At 41.0% G+C, this 19,151-nt stretch overlaps 1 protein-coding gene across 12 annotated transcripts in view; it reads right to left on the bottom strand.

Annotated features, from left to right (window-relative positions):
- The window catches only part of LOC138967583 (probable splicing factor, arginine/serine-rich 7), a 29,084-nt gene extending 10,388 nt beyond the window's left edge, over nucleotides 1–18,696 (bottom strand). For 4 of the 12 annotated variants that reach the window (XM_070340170.1, XM_070340176.1, XM_070340174.1 and 1 more), the window contains exons 1-12: nucleotides 18,414–18,696; nucleotides 17,712–17,845; nucleotides 16,874–16,974; nucleotides 14,890–15,048; nucleotides 14,232–14,404; nucleotides 12,101–12,228; nucleotides 11,412–11,643; nucleotides 10,044–10,073; nucleotides 6,491–6,541; nucleotides 4,098–4,127; nucleotides 3,162–3,215; nucleotides 47–253 (exon numbers count right to left, since the gene is read on the bottom strand). In XM_070340170.1, the coding sequence (XP_070196271.1) occupies nucleotides 47–253; nucleotides 3,162–3,215; nucleotides 4,098–4,127; nucleotides 6,491–6,541; nucleotides 10,044–10,073; nucleotides 11,412–11,643; nucleotides 12,101–12,228; nucleotides 14,232–14,404; nucleotides 14,890–15,048; nucleotides 16,874–16,974; nucleotides 17,712–17,845; nucleotides 18,414–18,538 (1,424 nt within the window). In that variant the 5' untranslated portion in view covers nucleotides 18,539–18,696. The remainder of the gene's footprint in view (nucleotides 1–46; nucleotides 254–3,161; nucleotides 3,216–4,097; nucleotides 4,128–6,490; nucleotides 6,542–10,043; nucleotides 10,074–11,411; nucleotides 11,644–12,100; nucleotides 12,229–14,231; nucleotides 14,405–14,889; nucleotides 15,049–16,873; nucleotides 16,975–17,711; nucleotides 17,846–18,413) is intronic. The other 8 variants (XM_070340171.1, XM_070340180.1, XM_070340177.1 and 5 more) reach the window with 8 other exon arrangements.
- Between the last annotated feature and the right edge of the window lie 455 nt (nucleotides 18,697–19,151).

Below are 19,151 nucleotides of genomic sequence, written 5' to 3'. Positions count from 1 at the left end.
TTGAATAAAGAACAAAACAATCACAGAATTAAAGATCTTAGAGCACCTTGAGTTACGTTTGACGGGAGAGATTTCATCTCCGGAATCGGCAGCTGCGGCCTCTTCGCGCTCCAGTCTTGGGGGAGAGGGCGAGCGAGAGACGGACTTCTTTTTCTCTTTCTTCTTCTCTCGCTCCTTCGACTTCCTATCCTTGCCCTTGCCACGGGAGCGGGAGCGAGAAGTGCGTCGACGAGGGGGAGACTTTCGTCGGCTCCTGTAACGGTCAAATTGACTTCCTGTTCACTCTCCATTCCCTGTGTCTTCTCACTTTTTAAAGTTTGACAACATGTGTTATCCTCTCATTTAAATAAGTTTCTTTACAACACTGCCTCATTCCTTCATTTATGGCTTTATTATTAAATCCTACCCGAAGTATAACAACGTTATGCACCTTTCTTTGACCTAAACTGAGAAAATATATACATGTATCAATATTTGAACATGTCCTCTTGTCTTCTTTTACTCTATCCATATAAATATTTCAACACACATTTCTCTCTAACAAACTATTATACAAAAGGAAACAAACGCATGCTTTATTTCATGCAGGAATAGGCTTATCACAACACAACGACAAAGCTACTGACAAGAATTTCAAAACCTACATGATTGTTCTGTTTCAAATTAGGTGTGTTAGTCATTGCAGCAATATGTGCGTTAGAATTCAGAAAGGTTTCAGGTCTGATTAGTCATTGCCAGCAGAATGAAGCACGCACACACTCAAAGCGAGAAGTTCTCATAGAAATTGACCCCTAACCGACTTCACCCTTTTATATAAGGCCAACAAAAATAAATAGTCTGTTTACGCTAACATAGGCCCAAAAAATAGGGTCGGTAGGTCGGGATTCCCCCCCCCCCCCAAAAAAAAAAAAAACCCAACATATTTTTAAGTTATTTTGCCAAAAAACAAAGACCACCCCCCCCCCCCCCCCCCCCCCCCCCCCCCAATGCCAAAAAAAAAAGTTTAGGGTTGCGCGAAAAAATAGGGTCGGTCGAGATACCGTAAACAGACTATTTTTTTCTTTTGGCCTAATATCCCCAAGACGTGAACTCAAGTGAAGTAAAAGATAAAAATCACTTATATCAAAAATTGTAACCAGTGGCAACCAACAGATAATAAAACAGAAAATACATGTCTTTATATCCCAAAACAACAACCCACAGCCAAAACCTTAGAAATCAAATTTTCTCCTACATCATTCAATATAAAAAAAGCAAAACTAAGAAAGCAGAGAATGCTATACTGAGGCACAAGGGCAACATTTGGAAGTGTTTGTTTTGGAAAGTGTCAAAGATAAAACCTATACAATTGTTTTTTGTTTCTGCTCATTCATTCATCATCACATACCTGTTCCTAAAACATTGCTATTCTTACGCTAAACAAATACAAAGTGTTGCATACAATGCACATTTTACACAATTGACACAACTTTACACAGTCTGACAAGTAAATGTTGGAGATTGCGATCTTTCAGAAAACCTCCACTTTCTGAATATTTGCTTCAAGCATCAGAGCTAGCCAACCTGGCCAATCCTACCATTCAAAGAGCATGGTTTGTGATTCCCTATCCACTAGGGATTTTACTTTAAACTTCCCACATAAAAAAAACAATAGCTGAACAATTATGATTCACTATTCTGGCGACCAGAACCATGACTTTTACTTATCAGACATAGCTCTATTCACATCTGGCAAGTGACATTTTGCATTTCCAAATATTTTGATCAGACAGTGCGAAGAGCTACAGCAGTCCCTCTCATGAACGGACACCCTTGGGCCATAGCAAAACTGTCCGTACATTGCAGGTGTCCGGTCACGGGAGGGGTGACCACACCACCCCCTCCCCCATACACTCACACAGAGACACACAAACAACAGGATTGAGTCTATGCTAATCACTTCTTGTGGCTACTAAACAATAACAATAAACTCCTAATACTTCTTTAAACGTTCTGTAAAAAGGATTTGTATGAAAAGCGTTGAAAAGAAGAGATAAAATAAATCCTCAAGGCAGTGAACACACTCACCATGCACTGACATACGAAAGCAGCCACACAAACACAGCACACTGAGAGAAGCGTGTGCAGATGCTTTGCAAGAATAAGCTTGAAAACCAGTTTGAATAAATAGCAGCAGATAGAGCTGCATGTCATAATCAAGTAATTTATTTGTTTCTTGTCTGGCTTTATTGACTGCATGCCGATCATGTGGCATGGCAGTGACTTTTCACTCTTCAGTCGGAAATACACTGTACATAACACAGCTCCCACTCTCCTTCACTAATGCCTACCCCAAGCCGCGACAACTGATGCTTGGAAATTGTGTGGAAGAGTACACCTCTCTATTTCTCTCCAATGCTCTTCCTGCTGACATGCGGTGACACCGGACACCCCACAGAGTTTAGCCAGCTAACCCTCCACCCCCCCCCTTTCTCTCTCTCACTCCCTCCAGCCATGTACTGTTGGGGGCTGTGGCCAGAGAGGCCAGCTGCACTGTTCACTCAGAGCAAAACCAGTTGACTGTGTCGTAACTTTTGACAAAGCAAGACAACTGAAGGGTTCATAGATTAGGCAACCGACTCACTGGTCAAGGCTGAGGGGAAACAAGAGTATCTTGTCAATGAAAGAGGTTACACACAGACACACGATGGGTACACGTGCACTCAAGTTATCAGTGACTGTCATCACACCATTGCGGCTGTGATCTTTGTACCAAGAGCCGGACTGCTCTGTTATCGATTTTGTTGTGGTGAAAATTTGACGATGGTCTGTCCGTACATTGGAGGTATGACCTGCTGTTGGGACCGAAAATGAGTGTCCGCGTCCACGTTTTGCAGGTGTCCGTTTAAGGGGGGGCAAATATAGAAGGAAAACACTCCGTGCCGAGCAAATGTGTCCGTACATGTCAGGTGTCCGCTCACGCCGGGGGCCGTACATTGCAGGGACTGCTGTACAAGCAACTATCGCAATCCCCTCTTGTCAGCAGATATTCTCTGAGCAAAATAAAAGCTGCAGCTAAGTGCGTGCTCAAAAACATTGCAATGTCCATAAAACTAGCACAAGACGGTATGGGGACAGACAGGTGAAAAACCGACTTGACGAGCAAACGATCCTCTTCTTACCTGGATCGCGAGCGACGACCAGAGTAAGCCCTTGGAGGGGTGCGAGAGCGGCGCCTGAAAATAAACACACACAAAATGTTAGTCTATTTTTTTTCGCTTTACACAAAGGGTACCTGTACAGAAAAATGTTTCTTTTCAAAGTAACACACTCACAGTCATCGAACAATAGTGCTCCCTGCTGAACTGTAAAGAAGAAAACAAAAACAAACAAGTCGCGTGAAACGATATCAAAACATTTACTCCGTTGGTATCAAAAAGATCAACACCACAAACCAGTCATTGCTGAGGCTACAATTAAATAGTCTTGGCTTACCATACCTGAAGACCAAGACGGGTCACGCTCGTCTCCACGAAGCATGCGACCGTAGTACTCACTGAATCTTTTTTTATTTTTTATTCTGAGCACATTTTTTTTTGTAGTAAACATGGTGTATCTATATATTTCTGAAATCAGGAGAAGATGACGAATATATTGCAATCTTTTTTTAATCTGCTACTGAAAATTCGATTTTAATGACAACTTTAATAATCAAACTAATCAGCTAATTTTCAAGCTTCCAAGCTGAAATGCAATCCCATAGTCTGGACTTCGTCAAAGATTGCTTGACAAAAACTTCAATCAATTTGGTTGAAAATTGAGGGCGTGACAGTGCCGCCTCAACTTTCACAAAAAGCCGGATATGACATCATCAGACATCTATCGAAAAAATGAAAAGAATGTCTGGGGATATCATACTCAGGAACTCTCATGTGAAGTTTCAAGAAGATCAGTCCGGTAGTAGTTTTCTTGGAATCGCTTTATACACACACACACACACACACAAAACTTGACAAAATGTAAAAAGAATGAGAGAGGACACAGCTTTAAATAAATAAAAACATGGCACTATTTCATCAGTGCGTAAGAGATTTAAATGTGTAGTGCGTCATACTCACTCCCGAGCTGGTATAACAACAATGCCAGACCTAAACACAGACAAAATGACACACCCCTCTGTATGGTATCAACCTAGTACAAGTCTCAATCACTCCCAAACATGGAAACAGAAGTAATAAGAGCTAAACATAAACAAATGACACACCCCTCTGTATGGTATCAACCTAGTACAAGTCTCAATCACTCCCAAACATGGAAACAGAAGTAATAAGAGCTAAACATAAACAAATGCTTCATGGCCCAGACCTGGGAACCCTTTGTTTTGCACTTGGAGTATTCTCAAACAAACTTGGTGTATTTTCAGTAAAATGAGCGTACTCCACTCAGCATTTGAACATCCATGATTCAATCATACTTCACACGCGTCCGTCGCACCATTAATTAAGTTTACCAATACATTTAAAACAAATGCTTCTTTCAATGTTGACTGACAAAAAGTGTAATCATGTGTCAAAATATCGGTTCAGCTTCGGGATGTGCTTCTGAAGACAAGTAGTCCAGGAGTTGTTCTCCTCGTATTTTTTGTCACAGACCGTACTGATCGTATTCTCGACAATCATGTGTACAAAATACGGCAAAATCATATGCAGACCTGGGAACCCCTGTTTTGCACTTTGAGTACCGTACTTTCCGGGTCATAAGGCGCGACTTTTTTCCTCGAGTTCGACCCCTGCGTCTTGTATAACGAAGCGCCTAATCCGTGTATGAAATACGAAAAAAATCAAAGAGACCGCTTGAGTACCAGTCAAACAACTTGTGATAATGCATGTTTCAGCTACTAGGTACTGCCCTGCCTTTGATCTGGCCGCACACACAGATTTCCACTCTGTTAAACTCGGTCACTGACCCCGATGCAGGAAGTGTTTCCTCTCTCAGATATGACAGGGGAACCACCTCTCATGGCAAAAACTGGGTCATTGACCCCTGGGAAGAAGGTCGTGTCTTTTAACAAGGCCACCCAGCTATCACAATGCCTTTGATCTGGCCGCACACACAGAGCACACATATTTTCACTCAGTTAAAGTCGGTCACTGACCGGTCACTGACCCCGATGCAGGAAGTGTTTCCTCTCTCAGATATGACAGGGGAACCACCTCTCATGGCAAAAACTGGGTCATTTTGGTGCGCCCTATCGGCCCCCTGCGTCCAATGGGTGACTGGATTACAATTTTTTTTAAAAAGAAGGGGGTGCGTCTTAGATAACGAAGCGCCTTGTCACCCGGAAAGTACGGTATTCTCAAACAAACTTGGTGTATTTTCAGAAAAATGAGCGTACTCCACACAGCGTTTGAACATCCATGATTAAAACATGCCTCACGCGCGTCCGTCACACCGTTAATTAAGTTTACCTATACATTTAAAACAAATGCTTTTTTTAATGTTTACTGACAAAAACTGTAATCGTGTGACAAAATACTGGATCGGCTTCGGGATGGGCGTGTGAAAAAAAGTTGTCTGGGAATTTTTCTCGTCGTATTTTTTTCCCACTGACCGTATTCTCAACAATCATGCGTACAAAATACGGCGAAATTGTATGGGTTCCCAGGTCTGATGACCTTAACAGTAATCACTCTGTTTAGAAATAATAATAACATACAATACTGATACATACGACGACCTTACAAGAGATTTTCTACTGCTGGATCAATTTTTTGTCAGTCCCTGTAAGACATCAGTAGAAGTGACAGAAATGTGCATTATGACCCCTTTTCAAGCTTTGTTTGGCATGAGTTTCCCTTTGTCAGTACCTGTAAGACATCAGTAAAAGTGACAGAAATGTGCATTATGACCCCTTTTCAAGCTTTGTTTGGCATGAGTTTCCCTTTGAAAGAGGGTGTAAAAAAAAGTCTTAATGTGTATTTTACTCGATATTGTATCTCTTTCAGAACATAAATAGAGCATCCTGATATATTCAGTTCTAATAACGTTGACCTCACCCTATCTGCTCTTTCAACTCTGGCTTTAGTTATCTCATATCTTCCAACGTTGCCATTGCTATTCTGTTTCTCAGAACCTATGTAGGCTGACAATCGACAGATTGAGAGCATTTTTCACCATAGAATATTCTGTGCTTGAGGTCTCAGTCTTGCCTCCTTAGTACAATTCTTTTCTAACCTTGTCGCCCCATGTTCACCAGAAAATTCAGGTATTTTATTGGTTTTTGCATAGACATACATGAACAGTCAGTCATACCCGTTTTGATTGCAGTTGCCAGTCTTTTTTTGTTCATGTTAATTTTTAACCAAAATACAAATAACGGAATATATTTATCTGCTTGCAAGAGAATGGCTGTAGGTATTCCAAATGACAAAACACCACTAAAGCTCAAAATCTTCACCAAGATGGTTGCAAGTTACTGACTTCCTTAAAAAAGAAAAGGAAAGACACTGACCTTGATCGAGAACGAGAACGACGTTTGCTTCTTGACCTTGACCTTCTGCGCCTGCACCAAAAACAAGACCTCAGCATTTGAATTTACACCTCATACGAAAGGTTAAAAGAAAAAATTCAAATAAAATTCTGTCGAAAGAAACAGAAAGGGCTGAAAATTCTTCACAGTTTCGATCATACACTGGGAACCTTGGGAGGTGTGCATGAGAAATTACCTGACTGGATAGGACCCAAGCACTGGGTCCAACTGGTTGAAATTTCAAACAAATCTCAACTTTAAGCACTCCATCGGACCCAGCCCTTCCTTCTCACCAAGTTGGGTACTTTCTCATGTGTATCAAACCTGATACCCAAGTTTGTTTGTTTGTTCGTTCATTGGCTGAAACTCCCACGGCTTTTACGTGTATGACCGTTTTTACCCCGCCATTTAGGCACCCATACGCCGCTTTCGGAGGAAGCATGCTGGGTATTTTCGTGTTTCTATAACCCACCGAACTCTGACATGGATTACAGGATCTTTTTCGTGCGCACTTGGTCTTGTGCTTGCGTGTACACACGCGGGTGTTCGGACACCGAGGAGAGTCTGCACACAAAGTTGACTCTGAGAAATAAATCTCTCGCCGAACGTGGGGACGAACTCACGCTGACAGCGGCCAACTGGATACAAATCCAGCGCGCTACCGACTGAGCTACATCCCCGCCCTGATATACCCAAGTAAGAAACACTATTGGTTGTTAGAGTACAGGTTGACTCTTTCTCAAACAACTGAAAAACTTCTCAGCAAACATTTCTGTTGTTAGAAGTCTCAACCCTTTCCCTGGACACAGAAAGAGCAATCGTTCTCGCCCATCAAATCTGCACAAGCAATAAATAAAAGCAATGAAACAGAAAAATAAAGTCTGACAGAAAAGGACTAGCGTTGAGGAGTATGCTCACCTGCGCCTTTCCATCTGAAAACAGAACACACTTAACAGAAAGAAAACACAAGCATTCATACTCACACACTCACAAAACAACAAACACACAGACAACCCTCTCTCTCTCGTTCATTAGCACAACACTCAACAGCAAAGTTAGAAACATTTCTTACCTCCCCTAAGCCAACCATGACATTCAAAAAGGGGCCTGGCTCTCCCATTCAGGAAATGTCAATTTTAGGAATTTGACCAGCTCAACCTTTGACACTTTCCATGCTGTTTGTTAGTTTGAATATTTTTTTGACGGTGTGTGTGTGGGGGGGGGGAGTAGGGAGGGGGATGGGGAATGGGGAGACCTTACAAGCAAGTGAGCAGTTCTACAAGATGAAAGGAAAAACCCCAGTAGACGGATGGAGCATATATAAGTACTGCTTTTACACAGCAGCCTACTAGTACTACAAAACCCAAAACCAATTAAACAAAAAATCCCCCCCCCCTTTTTTTTCCCTTTTCTTTCTGCTTTCCTGTTTAAAACAGACCCAGCTGGGTAGGACCAGCTACACTGGAGCGTAAAGAAAAAAGCTCGTACATGCGTTTCAAACTTGAATTTCATTCAAGTCCACTTAAAATGATGAAACAAAATAGGGCAGCACAAAAAAAGCAAGGCAAAATGATAAAAGAAAAACAACAAAAACTAAATCACATCAAAGATAAGCAAATGCATGTACACAAGAGGGTAACAGAAAGTTGTCGTCAGCTATTCACGTATATTAGGAACCTAACCAATGAAAGAAAAAAGAATCCTCCACCAGCCTTACAATGTTTCCCTTTACAAACCCTACAGACCTATTCATGGATATTGCCTATTTAGACACACCTTCAATCATTAGCAGACCTGGGAACCCCTGTTTTGCACTTTGAGTATTCTCAAACAAACTTGGTGTATTTTCAAAAAAATGAGCGTACTCCACACAGCGTTTGCACATCCATGATTAAAACATGCCTCAAGCGAAAAGTATGCCCCGTCACACCGTTAATTAAGTTTACCTATACATTTAAAACAAATGCTTTTTTCAATTTTTAATGACAAAAACTGTACCGTATTTGACGGACTACAAGCCGCGACTTTAAAAAAAAAAAATCGCATTGCGGCTTATAAAAAGATGCGGCTAAAACGTTACCTAAACTTGAATAGCATTCACCTAATGGAAGTCGCCGCGGATTTTCATTTCGCTCAATTAGCGATTACCGGTACTTTATTAGCTCTCTACTCAAGACTCGGCGCTTTTCTCTTTCGTTCGCGAATCTTCGTTTGTCAACAAGTCGTCGTGACAAGCGTACAGAGAAACACCGGATGTATCAGGATCTCGCGCGCGCGAGATTTCGTTTTGTTTGTGTCTCGCGATAGTTGGAGGAGCAAGAGCCGCCATGTTGTGTTTTCGTCTGCTCGAAATGTGCGCAAAAGTCGTAAATCATCCCCAAAAAGCTTATTCCGGGCGGGACTACATGTGTGTGTTGGTTAGAAATTGTGTGTGTGTGTGCGTGTGTGATATTTTTCTTCAAACTTTTTCACTCTTCTTCTTTGTTTCACTTGTTTATTCTCAGAGCCGATTTCGCCAAATACCGTACTTTCGTTTGTCTGGTTTGATTGACAAGATCCGATTATATTTTTATTGACAGCGGCTAATAAAGTGACGTAATCATGTGCCAAAATACTGGATCGGCTTCAGGTTGGGCTTGTGAAGAAAAGTAGTCCAGGAATTTTTCTCGTCGTATTTTTTTCCCACTGACCGTACTGAGCGTATTCTCGACAATCATGCGTACAAAATACGGCAAAATCGTATGGGTTCCCAGGTCTGCATTAGCTCCATGCTAATTATTTCATGAATTTTAATTATAATCCGCAAACAGTTGCACGTCCCAACTTCCATTCGTCTACGCATCTTGATCATTGCTAGTAGGTATGCTTTTCCAATACAGCTGAAAACTGTTGGATTCCGGAATTTAAATCTGAAATCTTGCCAGGCCATGCTCATTCTACGATGGACGGTGTTACATAGCATTACACAGCGTAAACAAACACACTGTACGTTGGAGAATACACACTGTGTCGAACCCTCAAATAGAAGTCTGTATCTTTGGGCGAGTTCAACCATGTACCTTTCGCAACAGCATGAGAAATACGAACTTCCCACAGGAGCGAAGAATACGGCAAAAATCAAAAGAAAGACAGCGGCGGAACGAAGGCGGAACGAAGGCGAAGTGGAGAAATCAATTCTCAAAACATGACCCAAACACAGCCCTTTGAACTGTGAATAACTCAGAGTTCAAACAGTTATTTGTAGGTATTTCCAATGTTAGGTGACTTCATTACAATCCCCAACCTGAACTGTATAGCTCTTGGGGCATTAGGGAGTTTTTTGGTCCATTATATTCCTTTAAAACTACTATATACCTGCGGTCAAAGAGGTACAAGTTTACATGCAACGCCAAAGCAAACTGACTGGGAACAGGGTAAAGAAGGAAACAAAAAGAAAAAAGAATGAGAAAGGACACAGCTTTGAATCAAAATAAAAACTGTTTGCGCTATTTCAGCAGTGCGTAAAGGATTTAAATGTGTAGTGCGTCATACTCACTCCCGAGCTGGTATAACAACAATGCCAGACCTACACACAGACAAAATGACACACCCCTCTGTATGGTATCAACCTAGTACAAGTCTCAATCACTCCCAAACATGAAAACAGAAGTAAATAAGAGCTAAACGTAACCAAATGCACAGTAATCATTCTGTCCCGCCGTATTGGAACATTTCGAGCCTCCTGATATGTCCAGTTCTGGTAACATTTACCTAACTCTGATTAATAACATTTTCCTCACTCTAAGTCTAACTACCTGCTCTTTCAGCAGCTACCTGGCTTCAACCATTTCATATTTTCCAATGTTGTCATTGCTATTCTGTTTCTCACTGCATATGCAGGCTGAGAATCAACAGATTGAGAGCGCTTTTTCACGAGTCTCAGTCTTGCCACCTATCTACAATTCTTTTCTAACCTTGCCCGATATGTTGAAGTTGAATTTCTTAAGCTTGGTGTTGAAATGTACAAGACTTCTAATGTACATCAGACAACAGTTTTCTTCGTGTACATCCACTCAATGTACATGTATTTTTCTATGCAGACACCGACTATATTAGGCCAAAAAAAAAAATTGTCTGTTTCTGGTAATATGGCTAAAAAAAATAGGGTCGGTAGGTAGGGATTTTTATTTTTTTTTTATTTTTTTTTTTTTTACACCAAATGTAGACCAATAAAACTAACTTTAAAAATCGCGCAAAGAGACTGGATTCACTATACATAGAGACAAGACACTCAACACATTTACAAATCGTCAGCGGACTTTCGTTTTCACACGTTTTTGTTGTTCATTTCCTCACCCTGTCCTTTACCACCAAAAAATAAATTAAAAAAATTTGAGTTTGGAAAAAAAAAGTTTAGGGTCGGCGCCGAAATTTAGGGCGGTCGGGTGACCAGAAACAGACAAATTTTTTTTGTTGGCCTTAACAGACATGACTTTATATTGAGAACAACAAAAACAGCATAAACTTAACCAAACTGACATGAGAGGAGCAGGCATGTGCTTGTTCTCCACAAGAGGGGATGGGGAACAGACAATGTTCGGAAATAACTTTGTCAGAATTTTAAGCGTTGTGGCAGAGTAAGAGCCCCTTTTTAGTTTTACTGAGCAAGGTTTTCAAAGCTAGCAGGTATTGGCCGGCTCTAACCTGCAATCGTGACGAACAGCAGGTTATAGCCAGCCAGTAGTCTGCTGGTTGCTTCACCTTGCTTTGAAAAGCTTGGCTCAGTAAAAGGGCTACTCTGCCACACTACTTAAAAATCATGACAGAGTTATTTCTGGAAAACATCTATTGGGCAGCACACGCGGTGGTTTAGAAGTTTCAGAGCCAACATTGCAAAACAAGAGAAAAAATACATTTTCCTCACCTAGATCTGGACCGGCGACGCCTTGGCGAGCGAGTTCTTGATCGTCGAACGCGACGTGGCGACCTTGACTTTCTTCCTCGAGAGCGTGACCTGGTGCGACGGCGACGCCCTTTCGAACGAGATCTTGAACGTCTCCTGGAGCGCGACCTTGAACGGCTGAAGCCTCTGGACCGAGATCTTCGGCGTGACCTTGATCTTGAACGGCTTCTCTCTGAAATCGCATACACACTTCCTAGGCGCCAAACGAAGAGACAAAACAGAAAATTATGAAAATTAAGTTAATGTGACACAGATCCCATGCTACTCTCCTTAAACTCTTCAGTGTAAGACTTCCTCAGTTTTCAGAAGCAGTTTCTTCACATTTTCTCTTCATGAACTCTGGAAATTAACCTCCACTTTAAAACTCCTCTTTTGAGACCCAATTTCTCTGAGATTTTGTTTTGTTTAGATCTTAACAGGTAAGGAGGGAGGGGGCGGGGGGCTTGCAAGAGGACAATAAATGGAAATAAATTGCACTCAAAACTGAAAGAAAGGCAGTGGAACCCCCCCCCCCCCCCCCAGGACCTTGATTTCTAAAATGTTTTGTTCATAACGTCTGTAAATTTCTCCCCATATTTAAGACTCCCCCCTTTTTAAGACCTGACTTTCTCCAATGTTTGGCGGTCTTATAAAGGGGGGTTCTACTGTACCTCCAGCAGCAGCGGAGATGAGGGACTGGGCCTCCTTCACTTTCTTCATGGCCTCCTCCACCTCTCGGCGCGACGCCTCCTGCGACTTGGTCAGGGGCTTGGTGATGCTCACCTTGGAATGGCTAACTCTGAAGGAAAAAATGTACAGGCACACATGAGAATAGAACATTGTCAAAAAAGGAGGTAATCTGATTTGTGTAAAATCCAAAATAAAACAAGAAGGGCAAAGCCCATACGACTCACATGCTTTACACATTTTTCCTACCAAAATACATGTGACCCAAGGTCAAGGTCATCCAAGGTCATGCAACACAAAGTTGTTAATTCAAGACATAGGAAGTACAATGGTGCTTATTGGCTCTTTCTACCATGAGATATGGTCACTTTTAGTGGTTCACTACCTTATTTTGGTCACATTTCATAAGGGTCAAAGTGACCTTGACCTTGATCATATGTGACCAAATGTGTCTCATGATGAAAGCATAACATGTGCCCCACATAATTTTTAAGTTTCAAACAGTTATCTTCCATAGTTCAGGGTCAAGGTCACTTCAAAATATGTATACAATCCAACTTTGAAGAGCTCCTGTGACCTTGACCTTGAAGCAAGGTAAACCAAACTGGTATCAAAAGATGGGGCTTACTTTGCCCTATATATCATATATAGGTGAGGTATTGAATCTCAAAAACTTCAGAGAAAATGGGAAAAATGTGAAAAATAGCTGTTTTTTAGGCAACATTTATGGTCCCTGCGACCTTGACCTTGAAGCAAGGTCAAGATGCTATGTATGCTTTTTGGGGCCTTGTCATCATACAACATCTTGCCAAATTTGGTACTGATAGACTGAATAGTGTCCAAGAAATATCCAACGTTAAAGTTTTCCGGACGGACGTCCGGACGTCCGGACGACTCGGGTGAGTACATAGACTCACTTTTGCTTCGCATGTGAGTCAACAAAATGTAGAAGATTTTATTAGTTTTTCTTCCTTACAAGACCAAAGAAACAAAGGGACATAAGCGATCTAAAAGAATACGATATGTGCAACGAGACTAAGTTAGAGTTATGCCAAACACGTCTTCTGGCACCTCAGAGAATAGGCACCTCAGAGAATAATTTTAAAAAACAAGCACTGAAATGAACAAGCCATTTTCCTCCTGTTGCACATGTCGTATGCACTTAACCCTCATGTAAGAGAAGAAAGTAAATTGATATACACCTGAGGAAAATTGCTCACAGCTTCAAAATCAATTTAATGTTGATTTTCCATATCTAACATCTTTCTTTATTTGGTGTTTAACGTCGTTTTCAACCACGAAGGTTATATCGCGACGGGGAAAGGGGGGAGATGGGATAGAGCCACTTGTCAATTGTTTCTTGTTCACAAAAGCACAAATCAAAAATTAGCTCCAGGGGCTTGCAACGTAGTACACTATATTACCTTACTGGGAGAATGCAAGTTTCCAATACAAAGGACTTAACATTTCTTACATACTGCTTGACTAAAATCTTTACAAAAATTGACTATATTCTATACAAGAAACACTTAACAAGGGTAAAAAGAGAAACAGAATCCGTTAGTCGCCTCTTACGACATGCTGGGGAGCATCGGGTAAATTCTTCCCCCAAACCCGCGGGGGGAATATCCAACATGAACACTTGGAGGAATTCCTCTAACAGGAGGAAGATTCTCATACCTGGAATGGGGATGATGAAACTGAGCGTGCCTACAACTGTTGTGTGCACACTTGTCTTACGCAGCTAATATATTTCAAAAAACGCCTGATAAAAACTATGTTTGCTGATGTGCTAAACAATAGGAGCTGTGTTAACAACTTGAATGAGAGTTGTCCCCCGTAAATGACCAAAGGGTCAATTTGATTTCTCACATCATCTCTCTTGCAACATTATTGTATTTTATTCTACACACCTGAGAGAGACCATCCATGTGCTAAATATACACGTGTGTATATCACGTAAATGAAGTCGGATAAAACTACAGTCTGGCTGAGACCTTAGAAGTAATTTTCGACTTCTCGTAATGACAAAGTCACTGAGACAAACTGCTCGTAATGACAAAGTCGCGGAGACAATCTTAACATATTGTATAAAATAAGAGAAAAGGAGCTGACGTGATAGTTCTGCCATTGAAGTTGATGCCATTGTATCCGAGGCAGGTGGCAACGGATCGCTGGTCCGTCAGCTCCAGGTAGGCACCACGCGACCCGGAGGATCCGTCCCCTGCCATTCGCACGTACTTCACCTCCCCTGCTTGGGAGAAGAAGCTGATCAGGTTGTCAGGAGTCTGAAAAAAGAAATAAATATTTCTGGGATTCTGCGATACAGTTTTTGCAAATTATTTTTAATCTATAAGAGCAAAGCCTTGATAGACTCTCCATCACAGTGGCAGGGTGCAATTTCCAATAACAAGCACTGTTGTACAGCATCGTTTCTGTCAGAGCAGTGACTTTGAAATCTGATGAAGATTTGCGTAACTTTCAAAGAATCAAACCAGAATCATGAAAGGCTTGGTGAATCCTGAGTTTGAAGGGCCCAGCTGTGAATATTTTCAAGAAAAGTCGATCTAACTTTTACAATATATGTAAGGGCCAACAAGCTCAAAGAATAAATCCTAGCCAAGGTTCAAAAGCTCTACCTTCCAAAACGCGGAAGAAAACAAAAATCTCCATTTTTAACTGGCATGCAAATGAACAGTATGCACTTCATGGCCTATTAGCAAGTCAAGTTGATCTACTCACGTGCATTTGCACATCCAGTCTATCTACTCACCGTTTTAGGGTCAAGGTTGCCAATGTAGACGGTGCGACGGATCTCCTCCACTTTTGCCGCATCCAGATTGGCCGGCAAGGGAGGATACTGCGGTAAACCAAGAGCATTTAATCGAGGGTCGTAGGTCGATATCACCTGACCACCGCCAGAACCTGCCACCTAAAGAGAAAGAAACACACAATGCTTTCTATAAATCCCCTAAGCCCCAGTTCAGCCTTCAAGCTGCAATATAAAGCCAAGCGCTTTGACATCCATGTGTAGCCCACAATTCTCTCTACTCGGTCACCTTTCTGCACAATATCTTGGCCATAAAAGAGGGAGAGATATTACATCAAAGAAGAAGCTGACTTTTGGCTGAGCTTTTTATTTCATACAACATACCATTACCAGAAGTTGACAAAGGCATCACATTTGGTTGTGCATGTGGCGTTAGTGCATGCATACGCGCGCGTGTGTCAGCCTGTGCGTGCATACGTTTGTTTATGTGTGTGGGTGCGTGCATTTGGGTGTGTGTGTCTGCAAGTGTTGGTGAAAACACCTTTCACAACAACAGCAGCAGGCTAGTGAACAAAATCAAACAGAAAACCCTGGAACGCATAAGAAGAAAAATCCAAAACCAAAATGGGAAAATGCAGACGCTGAACTTTTCAACTACAGCATTAACATAACTTTACCCACAACTCTAACATCTCAGTGACACAACAGAGAACAAAACTTCAAATAAATTCACTGTCAGTGTCAAAAAAGTGTCACGAGAAAGAGAAAAAGCCAGAAGTACAGTGGATCCTCTCTTTACAGACTTAAAAAAATCTAAGAAAATCATGTCTTAGTTAAAAGGGTAGGACTAGGAGTTCTAAAACTAAAATGGAGGTACATTTACACTTACAGACGTTATGACCAGAAAATCTTTAAAAAAAAAAAAAGGTTTTGAATATTGGATGGTCTTACAAGGAGAGTTCCACTGTAACTAAGATAACTGATTAAATCAAGTTACATCCCTTGCATTCTTCTCTGTTTGTATGCAGAATTACTTTACTTACTTTTATCTGTAAGTACGAGAAAATACCTGATTATAAATGCACATATACTGTTCCGAACGAATCATTTTTGTTAAAACATTTTCTTTCATTTAGCTCATAATATATTCTCATTAATGCATGCATCAGCTGTATTAAATGTTTCAGTAATATATAGTGCGTACCATTTGAACCGTCGTTTTAACTCTGACAAATCCCTGTGCAAACCATAGCTCTGTTAACTTTGTTCTTTTGTCCTATGAAAACTTGTAGGTTGCACTGGTAACAGTGGTTGAACACAGCATATATATATATATATATGTGGACTCAAACTCATTTATCATGTGCACACCAACTCACACACAATTACTGCATACATTTATTCTTCGTACTTTTCTAACATACAAAGTGAAAGTGATGAACACATAGCCAAGCAGTCCAATCTGTTGGCAGTGGCTACTAACTCCTTAAACTTGAACCCCAGTATCAAAGGAAAATAGGTCAGTCGGACCTGGATTGAAAATATACATGTATTACACTATTATTCATAGGTCCTAATGTCCAAGCCTTGTCAGATTGGTAGGAAACTTGATGGTCAGAAGACCTCCTACATGTCAAAACTGTCAGACAGTCGAACAGCCAGGGGTCAGACCAATGCGTCGGATAAAAAAAAGTATGCATCAATGACCGAGGCAGACATGTTTACCCCAAAAACTTGACAAGAGTAATGGTCAAGTCAAAAAATAGTTATCTGATGACCAAAATAGTAACCCAGTGGTTACAAACGCCAACATTGGCAACACAAAGCTAATTTGAAGCACATTTGATAATCGTAGTCTGGACTCAAATGGAGTATTTTTTTCCCCAAATCCTAAAACATAGTAATGAATTACTCCAAAATAGTAAGGGTAAACAGGTCTGCCGAGGACAACACTGGCAAGTTATGCTTGTAGAAAAAGATGACTGACCTGGCTGACGACATTGGCCGGCCAAGCAGGCTGTCCAGGTGCCATGCGGGCCACTGTCTGGGGCGTCAACTGCATGGCTACTTTCTCATCAGGGATCTTGCCTGAACACACACATTTCTTACAGGTCAGTTATTCACTAATCTCATCAGGAATCTTGCCTGAACATACACATTTCTTACAGGTCAGTTATTCACTAATCTCATCAGGAATCTTGCCTGAACATACACATTTCTTACAGGTCAGTTTTTCACTAATCTCATCAGGGATCTTGCCTGAACACACACATTTCTTACAGGTCAGTTATTCACTAATCTCATCAGGAATCTTGCCTGAACATACACATTTCTTACAGGTCAGTTATTCACTAATCTCATCAGGAATCTTGCCTGAACATACACATTTCTTACAGGTCAGTTTTTCACTAATCTCATCAGGGATCTTGCCTGAACATACACATTTCTTACAGGTCACTTAATGACTTATTCACTAATCTCATCAGGGATCTTGCCTGAACATACACATTTCTTACAGGTGAGATATTCAGTATTCTTTGTATTGGACAGAACAGCACAACGCTGGCACATAAGTCAAATGAGACACTTTTCTTTGGCTTATGATAAGTCACACACAAAAAAAAGAAATTTATTTGGCTACATCTGCACAATTAAGTGACTCACATACAGTCGCAGGCTACTAGTACTACTTGTACTGCTCATGGCTATACCAGTGCACATATGTGTGCATATCAGTCACACAGGCACATAGTAACACTATATCATCAGCTAACCATCCAGTCACACATACACATACTGATATTGATAATATCTCAACTGCTTACCATCCATAACAGGAACGACGATGAGCGCTCTGTCGATGAAGACAGTGTTGGTCAGATGGAGAGACACCCCAGCCGAGGTGGAGTCGTCGAACTCGATGTAGCATACTTTGGCCGCCACCTGTTGGTCGGAACCCCTGTCAATACACACAGCAATACTCAATACAGTGGAACCCACCTTTTAAGACCCCCCCAATTTAAGACTTCCTCCCCTTTAAGACCTTTGTTTTCTCTGTTTAAGTGTTACTGTTAGGCACAAAGTCTTCTTCAAGTATGTGACTCACAATATATTATAAGTGTACAATCAATCCTATTCCTATGCATGATTGTTGTTGGATTTGGTACCTTCTCAATTTGTATATAGATCTATCACTCAATTTCACTTTTATCTTTATTAAAATTATTTGCAAATTGCAGTACTCACTTGATAAAAGCAAGATGATTATTATATATATAGCAGACAGGAAGCTTTATCTATAGCTTACACGTCCTTACACATAATGGTAAGATTAAATTCATTAATAATTAATAGTTTTTATGCTAAAGCATCAGCAGTCCTACTTCAGTCGACTAGGCTGAGCATGCGTTGAAATTTCGAGAGAAAAAAAATCAGACAGTCCTAGAAATCTCACAGAAGCATTTCAGAGACATTATAAGACAATACTGAGGAAAAAGCACAAATGATAGTCGCAGACTCATACTTACTCAGGCGGAAAAACTTTTATTTCTCGAATCCGCCCAATAAACTGGAACAGCGTTTTCAGCTGCTCCTTGGACGTTGTCGGAGCAACATTTGTGACCTGGATCACACGGGTATCCAGCTTTGACATCGTCAATGCAAGATGTCCTTCTTGTTATTGGCCAATCATTCAATGCTACACTGGATCGTTTTCTGTAGTAACAAACATGCAAGAAAAAAACAAGTGGGTTTGCTCAGTCTGCAAAACGTACAACACACGCCAAAAACCGGAAGATTGCTACCGTCGGCAATACCACAACGAGGCTATAGTTTTGTTTACTAAGATTTATCGTCCTCCGCCTTTTGGGCATTGATCAATTCATCATCTTTCTAGTCCGAAATATTTCTGTTCAGTTGTTGTTGTTGTTGTTGTTGTTGTTGTTGTTGTTGTTGTTGTTGTTGTTGTTGTTGTTGTTGTTGTATTTACATGACATGCTAACACAGGTCTGTTGCGCTGGACCAAAACAAAAGAAAGACAGAAAGGTCAACTTGGAGGAACATGCAATTCAAATGTAATACAAGAGACATTTCCATGCATGTCTTTGAGAATGCAAAAGATTCTGGGATCTGTAACTTTTCTTTAAAGAGAATGTGCTACAAACACAGCCAACAAACACAGAAACCGCAAAAAATTATGAAAAATTAAAATTATATTAGATGTAAATTAGCTTCAGGTCGGTTGGCGCCGGGTAACCCCCGATTCC

This window comes from Littorina saxatilis, linkage group LG5 (assembly GCF_037325665.1).
Source record: "Littorina saxatilis isolate snail1 linkage group LG5, US_GU_Lsax_2.0, whole genome shotgun sequence".
Taxonomy (NCBI): Eukaryota; Metazoa; Mollusca; class Gastropoda; order Littorinimorpha; family Littorinidae; genus Littorina; species Littorina saxatilis.
The sequence above is the reverse complement of the archived record's forward strand: the minus strand, read 5'-3'. Positions and strand labels throughout refer to the sequence as shown.